Here is a 12,360-nt window from a genome sequence, read left to right on the forward strand (position 1 = left end):
GAAGGGCATCGGACAATAGAGTTTGGAGTTTTGGAGTCTGAGGTATAAGCACAGACACTCAAGCATACACATGCGTATGTGTTCAGTCGAACACGGTTAACTCAAACATGTTAGGGATTGACAAATCGCGACCTCAGTGCTTTCTTGTCCTATATCCATTTAAAAAAAAATTGAAAATGTGACTTCTTCTTAAGCTCATTCTTTGTTAGCAACTGTTTTCACTATTATAAAAAGGAAGTGTCTACGTACTCTCCGATTGGGGTCTACGCAGTCATGGTGTCTAGGTGGACCCCAAAAATGTTGGATTGTGATTGGCTTGCTGAACGAGCGGTAGTTTACATTGGTTACAATGCAAGGCTACTAGGCCTCTTACTGATCATCTCGGGTAGTATGTCTATCTTGTGTTACTATAATTAATTTATTTTAGCCAAGAGAGAGAGAGAGAGAGAGAGAGTATTTAACGAATAAACGTATCTAGATCTAGATCTAGATTTTGTTGTGCACCCAGCCAAGAGTATGCAGTTCGGTCTAGATTTAGATTCTAGACCTAGATCTAGAACTAGATCTAGATCTAGTAGTGGCCTGGTGGGCGAATGACCGAAGAGCAACTCTTGACTACTTGCCTGTGAATTGGTGGAACACACTACGTCTATATCATGCAACTTGATTCATACATGGGGACTGGACGAGAAGGCCAGATAGTGTGGCGTTCTCGGGACTGGATCTAGTCGATTCCAGGGGGCGGCCATTTTGGCAAAATGCTAACGAAAGGCTCATGCTCTTTTACAACCAATCACAATCCAACATTTTTGGGGTCCACCTAGACACCATGACTACGTAGACCCCAATCGGGGAGTACGTAGACACTTCCTTATAAAAAATGGAGATAGGACAAGAAAGCACTGAAGTCGCGAAATGCTTTCAACAGATCCATGATTTGGATAAACCATAGCTAAAAATTAAAGAGATATCGGTAGGGAAATGGAAAATTGTACAAGCTATCTGGGATATCATGTTGTTTTTTTGTTCCTGTCATCTTAAAAAGGTTTTATTCTGATCTTTCCCTCCTCATTGCAGACAGGCCAGTTCTCTGTGACTGAAGTACAGAACAGACAAGGGCTTGTCGTTCACTACGGTCACGTCTCTCAAGGATATCTACAGGACGGTCAGTCAGTCACTCCAAGCATTGCGCTGGTGGGTACATCTGAGCTCTGAGGCTCAGTGTGTTGCTTTTTTACCAGTTTATAATACTCTATAGGTGAGGCAGGGTGGTGAAATGAGGCGCTTGTGAAAATGATGACAGCAAAGAAACTGGCATTTTTCTGCTTGTCTTGCCACCTAGATCTATATCGAAATTTTGCTTTTTAGCTCAACAGTATGTCCATTTAAGAACCCATTTCTGTGTGGATTTTACTGAAATATATGTTGATTAACTCTTTTTATCCGGGCTACGAGTATTCTTGTAACGAGGACCAGTCCGGGCTACGAGTATTCTCGGAACAGCGATACGGTCACGTCAAAGAAGCTAGTTCTACTTGTAATTACCAAAATACGCAAATACGGCGATGCTAGCTCTGTCTGAATATTTTAATTTTCCAATGAACAGTGGTTTCTTTGTTTTTGATGGGTGTAGAAGCTTGAAAGATGTCTCGAAAACGCACATTCACGACCGAGGAAGTTCTTTTTGAAGTGGCGCTGGGTTATGAGGGGGAATGATACTAATTTGATGAAAGTGACTCTGAAATAAGAGCCGTAAATTCTGTTGTGGATGATAAGAAACAGGACTTGGACTCATCTAATAGCGATTCAGATCATGGTGAAGGGGTCAGCTGGAATTTGCGCTTGATGGGTAGGGCTAGATCTAGATTTATAAAATCCAATGGGGCGTCGTGGGCGCGGCAATCAGGGTCAAGTTCGAAGGTGGAATACACCTCAAAATCTACATTGTGCTATTGGTGTATTTCCTAACCACATACATTTACAAAAACTACATTCAGTTTCTAACTTAACTGCCAAATTTCCTTAAAACCTTAGAGTAAACGTAAGAAATATAGCACTTTGAACTATACGCACTGACTTCCGACTCATACGGCGCGGCGGCCCCAGGACCGGTACAGAGTCCGTGGCGGTACGGCTAGGATAAAAAGAGTTAAAGGCACAAAAAATGTAAATTGTCAGTTTCCACGGACTCTCAGGCTATGTAAATAACCAAACTTTGGCAGCCATTTTCTTGATAATTTTGCCTCTGAAACCAGGCAACCCCACCTCTTTCAGTCGCAAATATCTTTACTTGTATTCAAGATTAATGGGTATTTCTTTCATCAAAAGCAAAACAAATGAACAGGCTTAAAGGCAATACCAATAACTCCACATGCCCAAAAATTGACAAGCCGCCTGATTCTACCACGTCGTGACACATTGGGTTGTTGTTGTAGATGTTGTTGTTTTTGTTGTAGAGGTGGTTTATGCAGGTGGATGGGGGGCATCTTTGATATTTCGTGTTTCTTTTCTTCCCCACCATTGTTTTTGTCTATCCATCCTGGTTTTTCCCTGCCCTGAGTGAGTGTCGTCTCGTTGGTGTACTTCTCTTTATTAACATTCAAACTGTTTTTGTTGATATTTCTATTATTGTTGTTATTGTTGTAGTTGTTATTGCTGTTGTTGATCTAGCTGCTTCATCCCGATACGTGTTGTAGAGAGAGGCCAGGATTCTGTACAAGTTGTTCACTTTTGTAAGATTTCTAAGATCCCGTAGGTTTCATCTTATTGACCTTTATGTTTCAGCTAAAAAGAGAAGGCTGCATGAGGAACCACACAGCCACACACCTCCTCAACACTGCCTTGACCTCTGTGTCCCCCTCCAGCCAACAACAGGGCTCGAACGTCACTCCGTACAAGTTCTCCTTCGATTTCCTCTCACTGGTGAGAAAAACCTTGTCTCAATTAGAAATGAATATGGTCAAACTTGATTTTACTGCTGAGTGTATAAGACAATCACATGAACAAATAGCCACTTCATTTACCTCCCCTTGCATATTAACATTTTTTGGTTACATTTTGATGGCCCTGTGTAAGATGGTCACCTGTCTAAGTTGATCATTGGTGGTTGGTGGGTGCTCTGAATTGATTTGCTCTCTTTTTCCTTTCAAATGTCTGAAGTCCTCATCTCCCCTCCTTTTTTTGTGTTTGTTACTCTCTTGTAACACCTTCAATCCTCGGCACTTATATGACCTTATTATGTTGCAAGTGCTGTAAAGGCCTTACTAAAACTAAAATAAGACAGTCAATTTTCTCCTCGACAGTTTGTGGCTGTTTTACACAGTTTCGACAGTAGTATCAAGTAATGGACGTTTCCACTGTTGTTCCGTGCCGATTTTTATCATTTAGAGGAAAAAAAATTACTTATGAAAAAACCTTATGAGTTGCTGCATCTGTGTTTCATGATTATCCAGCTTATACAGTCTCTTTTTGTTTAGCTGCAATTTTTGTCTTTCCTTAACTCTTTATCTCCGAGGGGGGTAAACCCACGAAACTGGGGCCCGTTTCTGGTACTAAAGCTAAAAATGACAAAATTGTCTCTAAATTGGTCATTAAACCAAAGCATGTGAACCTATTTTGATAGTTCTTCATCTAATGAATTATATCCCTGTAAAAGTGACCTGTTTTCAGGAACTGCCCAAAAGTAATTTGATGTCAAAGTCGTTGTAAAGGAATGTGCACAAGCCGCTGTCAGTGGCTCACTGGCTCAGTGGTTCTGACTGTGAGCTGCTGGCAGCGGCTTGCTGGAGACAAAGAGTTAAAAAAGCCCTCTTCATTCAACAATTTTATTGAAATAAAAGGTATCGTTTTGGCCATGAAGGAGCATGAGGAAAAAGTCAAGTGAACAATTGAAGAATAACTCAATACTGCTGTATCCAAAGCAAACAATATTTTAAGAGTGTCTTTATCTTTAAATTTTTCTGCTGAAAATGTATTACTATTTTTATGAGCTGTTGTTTATTGTCATCTGAACGTTAGGGAGCGTTTGGATCGGAGCAAGTGAGTCAGGTGGAGGAGTCTGTGAGAGAAATGATCCAGAAGTCTTGTTCAGTCTCCCGTCATATCATGTCACTACAGGAGGCAACCAGCCTCCCAAATGTCACCATGTTGCAGAATGAGGTGAGGTTTGGTGTTGGTCGGTGTGTGATGAAGTAGGAGGTGTGAGGTTAACTATGGTGTTGAGAAGTTTTTATTGTGACGGCTAAAAAATAGTTTAACTTAACACTCTGAGCCTTATTCTCTTTGAGTCTACAGGACCTGTGTACCTGAGCGCATGTGTGTCGACTGCTAGATGTGTACCTCTGTAGTAATGATAATAATATTAATAATAATAATAATAATAACTATGATAATTTCATTTAAGTAGCGCATATCTACACTCTACAACATACTCTATGGGCTTTCAGTTATTATTACCCAAGATGGAATAAGACAAGACGGGACATCAGCCTCATTTTCATTCCAACAGGCTCCCCTTGGTAACCAGCTAGCTGCGCGTTTAAAGCGTAAACAAATGACAGGAAGAAAGAGCACACTGTTCAACTCGCTGAAACAGCTGCCTTCTTTGAATTTCATAGTGGCAGTTTTGCCTTGTTTTTTTTCATATAAACTGTTTGGTATTTATCTTGACAGGTTTTTGTTCACATTTTGAAAATAGTGAGTTGAGAAATTTAAGGTTTTTATGAACGGAAAGCGGTCGTGGGTTGAACATGTTCAGTGACATGATGATGTAGATCTAGGAGTTTACGAAACGTAGAAGTAGATTAGATCTTACAGTTTAATAACGACAGAACAGCCAGTGGTGCTCTGCAATGAACTGTTGTCTAACAGAATATACAATAGATTAGATCCAGATCTAGATTGACTGCACAGCGAGCTGTTCCCCAATGTCAGAATCAATGATCATGAACTGAAGCTAGGAAACAATAGCACTCCTGTACAATAGCGGTCCCGTTTGCACTAAATCACTCAAGGCCTAAAAGCCCCTGTGGTAATTTTTACGTGTTTCTTATGTAGATTTAGGCCTAGATTATAGATATCTAGAATCTAGATCTAGATCAATCTAGCTATCTAGATCTAGAAATAGATTATCTTGACTATCTAGATCTAGATAGAATCTAGAGATATCTAAATCTAGATCTAGATCTCTATAGACCTAGATTCACTCCCACATGACAATAATGGCCGTCATGTAAACATTAAAAACGGGACCACAGTTGTACAGGTGCACTGAAAAAGAAGCCATTGAAACAAGCACAGAAGCTTAAGTAGATCTAGATCTAGATCTATATACTGTTGATATGATAGTATGAATCAAGTTGCATATGATATAGATCTAGAGTGTCTCCGCCAATTCACAGACATACCGCTTGTCAAGAGTCGCCCTTCGGTCATTCGCCAACCACTTAACCCTAGAAGCGCTCAGCGTTTCACCGGAAGTAACCTGCCAAAAATGCCCCGCCGCCATGGCCGATCATTTGTAAACATGGGGGTTTGGCGGGGGGAATCAGCTGAGATACCCGAAATGTATACCTGCTACTGAAAAATGACCATTTACGGCTCAACAGATGACAAAAAGCATATTAAAGCATATATTTTCTTTAAGCTGATAGAATGAGCCTTTCAAAAATGTTCAGCGATCAAATAAATACAAACAAAGCCCAGAACGCGATAGACTCAACAATCAGTACATCAGCACGGCGAAACAAGTGATAACACATAGCGTGTAGTCGCTCAGCGGGACCGCGTCACTTTATCGATTGATATCTCGGCCAAGAGACGCTCTACGAGGTCAAGATAATTTGCAAAGTCATTGGTCACTATTTATAACTTTGGCCTGTAATTTACTACGTCATTTTCCATATAAAGGGTCAGCGTCTATGCCCTTTATATAGGGCCAGCGCGCTTCCCGGTCGAAGTAGGTCAGCCCTATATATAGGGCGTGCGCGCTTCCCGGGTAACCCGGCTCACGCCCTTTATAAAGGGCCTGCGCGCTGCCTAGATCTAGATTTCTAGATCTACTTTCTGAACTGCACACTCTTGGCTGGGTGAACAACAAAATCTAGACTCTCTAGATCTAGATTCTAGATTCTAGATCCTAGATTCTAGATCTAGATCTAGATAGGCTACGTTTATCCATTAGAATTTAAAAAATACTCTGTCTCTCTCTCTCTGGGCTAAAATATATTAATTTTAGTAGGCCTAGGCTAGACATACCGCCCGAGATGATCGCAGTAGCCTTGCATTGTAACCAATGTAAACTATCACCAGCCCAGCGAGTTATACGCGCAGCTGGCAAAGTGGGTGAGGGTCTGCGCTTGTCCCATGACGTAAAGAAGAGTTGTCTCGACTTGTCTTATTCCGTCTTGGTTATTACCCAGCAAATCCTAGAACACTTAGAAACATTCTCGGCTTCCCTGGAAACATACAGTACACTGAGTAGTGTGTTGAGTACACAGAAGGGTAAAGGCAGTCATGTGGAACCATTGCGTAAGACCTATATACAAAAGATGAAGACAGATTTTACTGTATGCCATCGCTATACGTGGGGATATCTTTTTTTCACTTGATTTTCAAAATCCATAGAAATTGCTCCAAAGTGTTTTTCTTTTTTTTTTATAAGATTCTGTAATTTCCTTTTGTTTTTTTTATTCTATTCTTTCTTCGTCTTTTGCAAGCTCAGACAGTGACTTACTGTTGGAGACTTGCTTCCTTGGTGTAATGGTTAGGCTGTTGGCTGTTGTTTGCAGAAGATGCCAGTTCAATTCCCATGTCGAGGAATTATTTTACAGTCTTTCAGTATATTGTAAGCCCAGAAATCTGTCTGGATGGTCGTGTAAATTCTTAGTTCCCTAACGATAGTTGTCTGTTTTCTTGCTGACAGGAATATCCAGAACAAGTGTCCCTCATCCGCATCCAGTCTCCGGATGGCAGTGAGGTCTTGTCTTCAGAACTGTGTGGAGGAACGTAAGTTTTTTTTTTTCCTCCTACTCCAAGGTGAGGGATGCAGACAGGATTTTTATTGCTAGATATTCAGGTCTCTTGTGATACTCTTGCCTTTCTGCTAAATGCAGCTGTGCCCAAGTTTCCCTTGTTTACTTGAATTTTCCCCATTGTCAGCAAGCTGTTCAATAGTCTTTATAAACTCAGAAAGTGAAGTTTTTTAGGAAAGAGAAAAAAATCCTGTTCTTTCGTTTAACAACTGTACCAACATTATGTATCTTTTCTTGCTTTTTTTCCCCTGTCAATATTTAGAATCTGAATTTCAACAAAATATTTCTCAAGCTCATGCAACACTGTGGGTTGTTGGCAGATGCTCTGGTGTGGTTCTCTCCTTCTTTCATATAAAAGAAAATCTGTCGTCTTTATCGCTCCCCCACCTATTTTTGTGTTTGTTACTCTTTAGTAATACCTCTAATCTTCGGCACTTATATGAACTAAAGGCGTTGCAAGGGTTGTATAACACATCCTAAAACAACCAATGCAATAAATACCACACATCAAGAAACAGAAGTAAATAAAACAATTTTTCAAAATTTTGGGCTCAGTACATCTTAATAGCTGGCCAACGCCTTGTTTCTTTCTAGCCTGATTGATACTATTTGTATATGTGAGACGATTGGTCAGTGAACAGTTATACACAAAGTATCTAAAGTGACAGTGAGGACATTGTGTGTTCTATTTTTATCTGCCACCTGTCAAAGTCATGAGAAAATTTGGTCATGGTGACAGGCTGACAATATATCTCAAGGGTAGGCATATAACAGACAAGGTCATTTGTAAAATTTTTGTCATTGTATGTAAAGTGAACATCGACACATTAAACAGTCATTCTGTGGTGGGAAAGAGCAAGAGAGACAGAGAGAGACACTGAAGGGTGAAGGAAAGAGGTAGGACTGACTAGTGATTCTGTCTAGACGTCTGCATGTCATATTTGTCAGAGGAGTGAACCAGCTTGTTTTGAACCATCTTTCCCTCTCCATTGTCCCCGGTTATGGGTGACTGATGGGTGCTCTGGTATGGTTTGCTCCTTCTTTCCTACCAAACATCTATTGTCTTTATCTATCTTCCATCTTTTCTTTGTTGGCTAAAACAGCACCTAGACATGGATGACTGGTGCCTCTATTGAATAAATCCTTAATGTTCTGATCTTTTCTTTGTTAGTTACTCTCTGTAATACCTCTTATCTTCAAGCTATTATTATGACATAAATGAGTTGCAAGTGCCATAAAATCGTTACCTAAAACTAAATAAATTAACTGTCCCCAGACATGTGACAGACACTGTTGACCTCCAGGAGTTCTGTATCCTCCAGTCTGGTACCAAAGCCCAGAATGTGAAGCGGATTACGGCAGTCACAGGGTCACCCGCACGCCAGGTAGGGCTGAAACATAGCTTGTCTGTTACAGAGAAAAACATCATACGTTGGAGTCGGCGTATTGCAAAACCTGTGGAACCACTCATTTTCCATATAGAAAGGTTGCTCAGATAAAAGAAAGAAAATAATCGGGAATTGCATTTTCTTTTGGTTTACCGCTCTTTTCGGGTTTACCGTGTTTGGTTTAAATGGACTCCAGTGTTTACCTGCTACATTCATATTCAGTTTTATGATCAGGAGTACCATCAAAGCCCTATTTTCTTTCCTTTCAAAGTCATCTGTTGCCAGAAAACACTGCCAGAAACTTTTCTCATTTATTGTAAATAAGAAAGACTCCCCAGCACCTCGTACACTTTCTTTTTCGAAGAAATTTTTACGGAAATGCTAATCTTGCTTTGTGGGCCATATACTCCATCATGTCTGTCTGAGCTTTTAGCACTGTATGTTCCATCTCATCCGTTATACTATCATTTGTGGGTGGATGGCAGGTGCTCAGGTGTGGTTTGCTTCTTCTATCCTATCAAACATCTGTCGTCCTTATATCTCCTCCTTTTTTTGTGTTTGTTACTCTCTTGTAACACTTCTAATCTTCGGCACTTATATGACCTTATTGTGTTGCATGTGCCGTAAAACACTTACAAAAACTTAATACTATCATTTACAATCATTAACAAAGTTTTAATAAAATCTCTGTGTGTACTTATTTCCCTTGAAGGAAATGTTCATTTTTCAAAAATTGGCTCTATTGTAGGGGGGGGGAAAAGATCTTTAACACTTTTTGGGCATTTTGAAATGTACCAGTGGCATGCTTGTAGCTTTGAATGGAACATATTGCTAGCCACATTATTCATCCGCTTAAGTGACATGATAATTTTAAAAAAATCACTTTTTGATCCCTTTGGATAGTACAACTTTTGATTCAGCTTATGTTAAAATCCCAAGTTTAAAAGACTATTGCAAAATATTTTAATCCTTCAGTAAATCAATCACCCATGTCCACCAGTCCGAAAATTACTACGTGATTCAACAGTCTAAGCGCTAGCTTCGCAGCCCACAGCGAAAAAGGTGGTTCTCTCAGGCAGATTCAGAGGCTTGTGCAGTGTTCACCTGTTTTGTAGGCAGACCGACCCATATGCCTATGGCCTTTGTCAAGGTGCACTTGAGGGTAACAACAGAAGAAAGTGTCACATCTGTTGACATCGACTCAGATCAACACCTACCGATGACCAGAAATTTTCATCTAGACAATTTGCGTAATCAATTCGCACCTGGCTTGGGTAGTGATTTTGAGAGACGACATCAAAGAAGATTTTAATGCTGACTTTATCAAGCCGATAAATTGTTGCAAAAGGTATTGACCAATTAATTTAAAACTGTCTGTGATTGGCAGCTAGCTAAAGATCGTGGAATTTTGCGTTGAGTACACCTGTTGGTAAATATCACTTTGTGATTTCGGCCTAGATCTCTCTAAATTGAGACGTTACTCGAAACCTGTTACTTCTGATCCAGAACCTCAGTACAATGCCAAAAAGGTACATTTTTCTTCCCAGCTACCATCAACTACTCCTGCAGAAACTGCAACTGGCAACACAGGTACACCTACTGCTGTTGCTATTCCTGAACTCCAAGAAACTGTACCTGCTGCTTTTGTTGAAAGTGTCACAGCGAATAAAGAAACAGTCCACAATATCCCAAAGTGCAAAAGATTAGACCCACAAGAGTGAAAACAAAATAAAAAGAAAGAACTCAGCAACAAGGGTCAACCCTATGTTTCCCAAAGGGAAAAGAGATACGAGCTCATGAAATCATAGAGGTCATGTAAATCTGTTTCAACAAAATTATTTCGTGAATTCACACACGGCGATAGAGACACAATGTTTGAATGCGCATGGACCCTAACTGATGCAACTACTCATAAAAGGGCATTCATCAAAGACCTTATTCATCAAGTTCCAATGAAACGCAGAAGAGGGTCTTCCGATTCCCCAAGTAGACTTCAGACTCTACTGTTTCATTTGAAATGAATCTTTGGTGACTTTCTTGTAATATGCAAAACAATGCTTTTATAAATACAACTGCCCTCCCACAGTGGTTTATTCATAGCTGTTGCAAAGAGAGCTCACATGACTCAGACATGAGAGCTCCACAGTTGTCATATTACCAGAGAGCAGAAGATGACAAACAATATATTTTTTGTGACTGAATTCTTTGATAAACTTAACAAAATGCCTTCCCATTACTGCAGACAGAATACAGGGAAACTCTGTCCTTAGTCACACTGTTATCATTTGCTTCTGTTCATTACTCAAACAATCAAGCCACCACTCGTGCTTGTCAAATGGTGTTGACTAACGTGATTCAAACACCCAGACGTCATATTGTCACTTACGCGGTTGAATCACACAGATTTAGGTTGGCGTCAAATGCCTAAGTGCAGTGACTTACGTAACACAGCGTTTAGAAATAAAAACTAGTTACATACCATCGTTCTACACCATATTAAATTATGTCTGAATTTCAGATTCACAGGTACGTACATTTAAAAAAAATCAAAGTTTTTTTTTCGTTCTCCTGTACTTTACTTTACTTTTACTTTTCCGATCCAGCGGCCATTTGAGTTCTAGCCCTTCGGTCTGTCGATGTTGCAAAGAATTTACAGGTTTTTGTCAGCTATGTTTTGTCGCTGTATAGAGTATTTCCGATGTCTGGGGAGGCAGGTAGGTAGGTACTACGCAGGTCAAAAAGTGCGGGGCAGGTAAAGAGGTGATGTGGTACTGTTTCATCCTGGCAGTCGCACAACAGGCTGTCTGGTGGGGTATCCTTGCAGATCCTATTTAGGTAGGAATTCAGTGGGATGTGTTGTGTTCGCAGGTGAAAGATCGTTACTTGTTCTCTTCTACTCTCTCTTTGTTCTCCTGTAAAATTTAATCTCCTGGCACTTAGGCGGCTGACTAATACGGCTAGCGATATGTGTCTTTGATCTCCCTCAAACCCATCTTCTTCAGCTATTGTCTTATCTGGCATGTTCCAGGCCCACCTGACTGGCCAGGGGTTGGCGTCATTGTGTCAGTTGTTACAACTTTTGGTGGACAACGATGAACAAGCTGCTGGTCAGTTGACAGAAACGTCCATGAAGATACAAGAGGTGGGACCTTGTACTTGGAAACAATGATACAGCAACAAAAAATCTCTTTTTATTTTTTCATTTTATTTGTTTTGCTTAGAATTGCATTATTGTGTGTTTAAGATTTCCATCCCAAAAAACAAACAAATGTGAGACACAAATGTGAGACAGCGTAGTGAAATCAGATGCTTGTCAATATAATAAAAATGAAGAAACTGGCATTCTTCCGCGAGTTTGGGAATTTTAAAAATCGAATTTATGACTTTGCCTCAACACCTTCTATGTCCTTTAAAGAACTCATTTCTCTATGGATTTTATTGATAAACATTGATTAAAGGCACAAAAAATGTAAATTTTCAGTTTCCATGAACTCTCGAGCTAAGGAAATAACTAAACTTTGGTGCGCATTTTCTTGCAAATTTTTACCTGTGAAACCAAGTGACCCCCCCCCCACCTCGTTCAATTGCTAATATCTTGACTCGTATCCAAGATACATGGATATTTTTTTCATCAAAAGCAAGACAAATGAACAAGCTTTAGGATGATTCCAATAACTTCATATACCCAAAAATTGATGAGCGCCTGATTCCATCACGTCGTGACACAAATCATCTTGAGTGCCATGACAATTGTTTTGAGAAAATCCCCATTAAAACTTCTGGCATTTTTGTAATTTGTAACATTATCAAGCTTCCTAATTTTTCTTGTGTGTCTGTGCCTGAGGTATTGACTCTTTCCAGGCGGAGAGATTTTGTCACTTAAAATAATAATAATAATAATAGATAGCATTTGTATAGCGCATATCCCCGCTCAGCAGCAG

At 40.0% G+C, this 12,360-nt stretch overlaps 1 protein-coding gene across 1 annotated transcript in view; it reads left to right on the plus strand.

Annotated features, from left to right (window-relative positions):
• Positions 1-36: 36 nt before the first annotated feature.
• The window catches only part of LOC101850429 (alanine--tRNA ligase, cytoplasmic), a 23,644-nt gene continuing 11,320 nt past the window's right edge, over positions 37-12,360 (plus strand). Inside the window, exons 1-7 of the mRNA XM_013086560.1 lie at positions 37-42; positions 1,078-1,194; positions 2,785-2,922; positions 4,018-4,158; positions 6,923-7,005; positions 8,308-8,416; positions 11,448-11,561. Coding sequence (XP_012942014.1) covers positions 2,803-2,922; positions 4,018-4,158; positions 6,923-7,005; positions 8,308-8,416; positions 11,448-11,561 — 567 coding nt within the window. The 5' untranslated portion in view covers positions 37-42; positions 1,078-1,194; positions 2,785-2,802. The remainder of the gene's footprint in view (positions 43-1,077; positions 1,195-2,784; positions 2,923-4,017; positions 4,159-6,922; positions 7,006-8,307; positions 8,417-11,447; positions 11,562-12,360) is intronic.

Source organism: Aplysia californica, unplaced genomic scaffold (genome assembly GCF_000002075.1).
Source record: "Aplysia californica isolate F4 #8 unplaced genomic scaffold, AplCal3.0 scaffold00479, whole genome shotgun sequence".
Classification (NCBI taxonomy): domain Eukaryota; kingdom Metazoa; phylum Mollusca; class Gastropoda; order Aplysiida; family Aplysiidae; genus Aplysia; species Aplysia californica.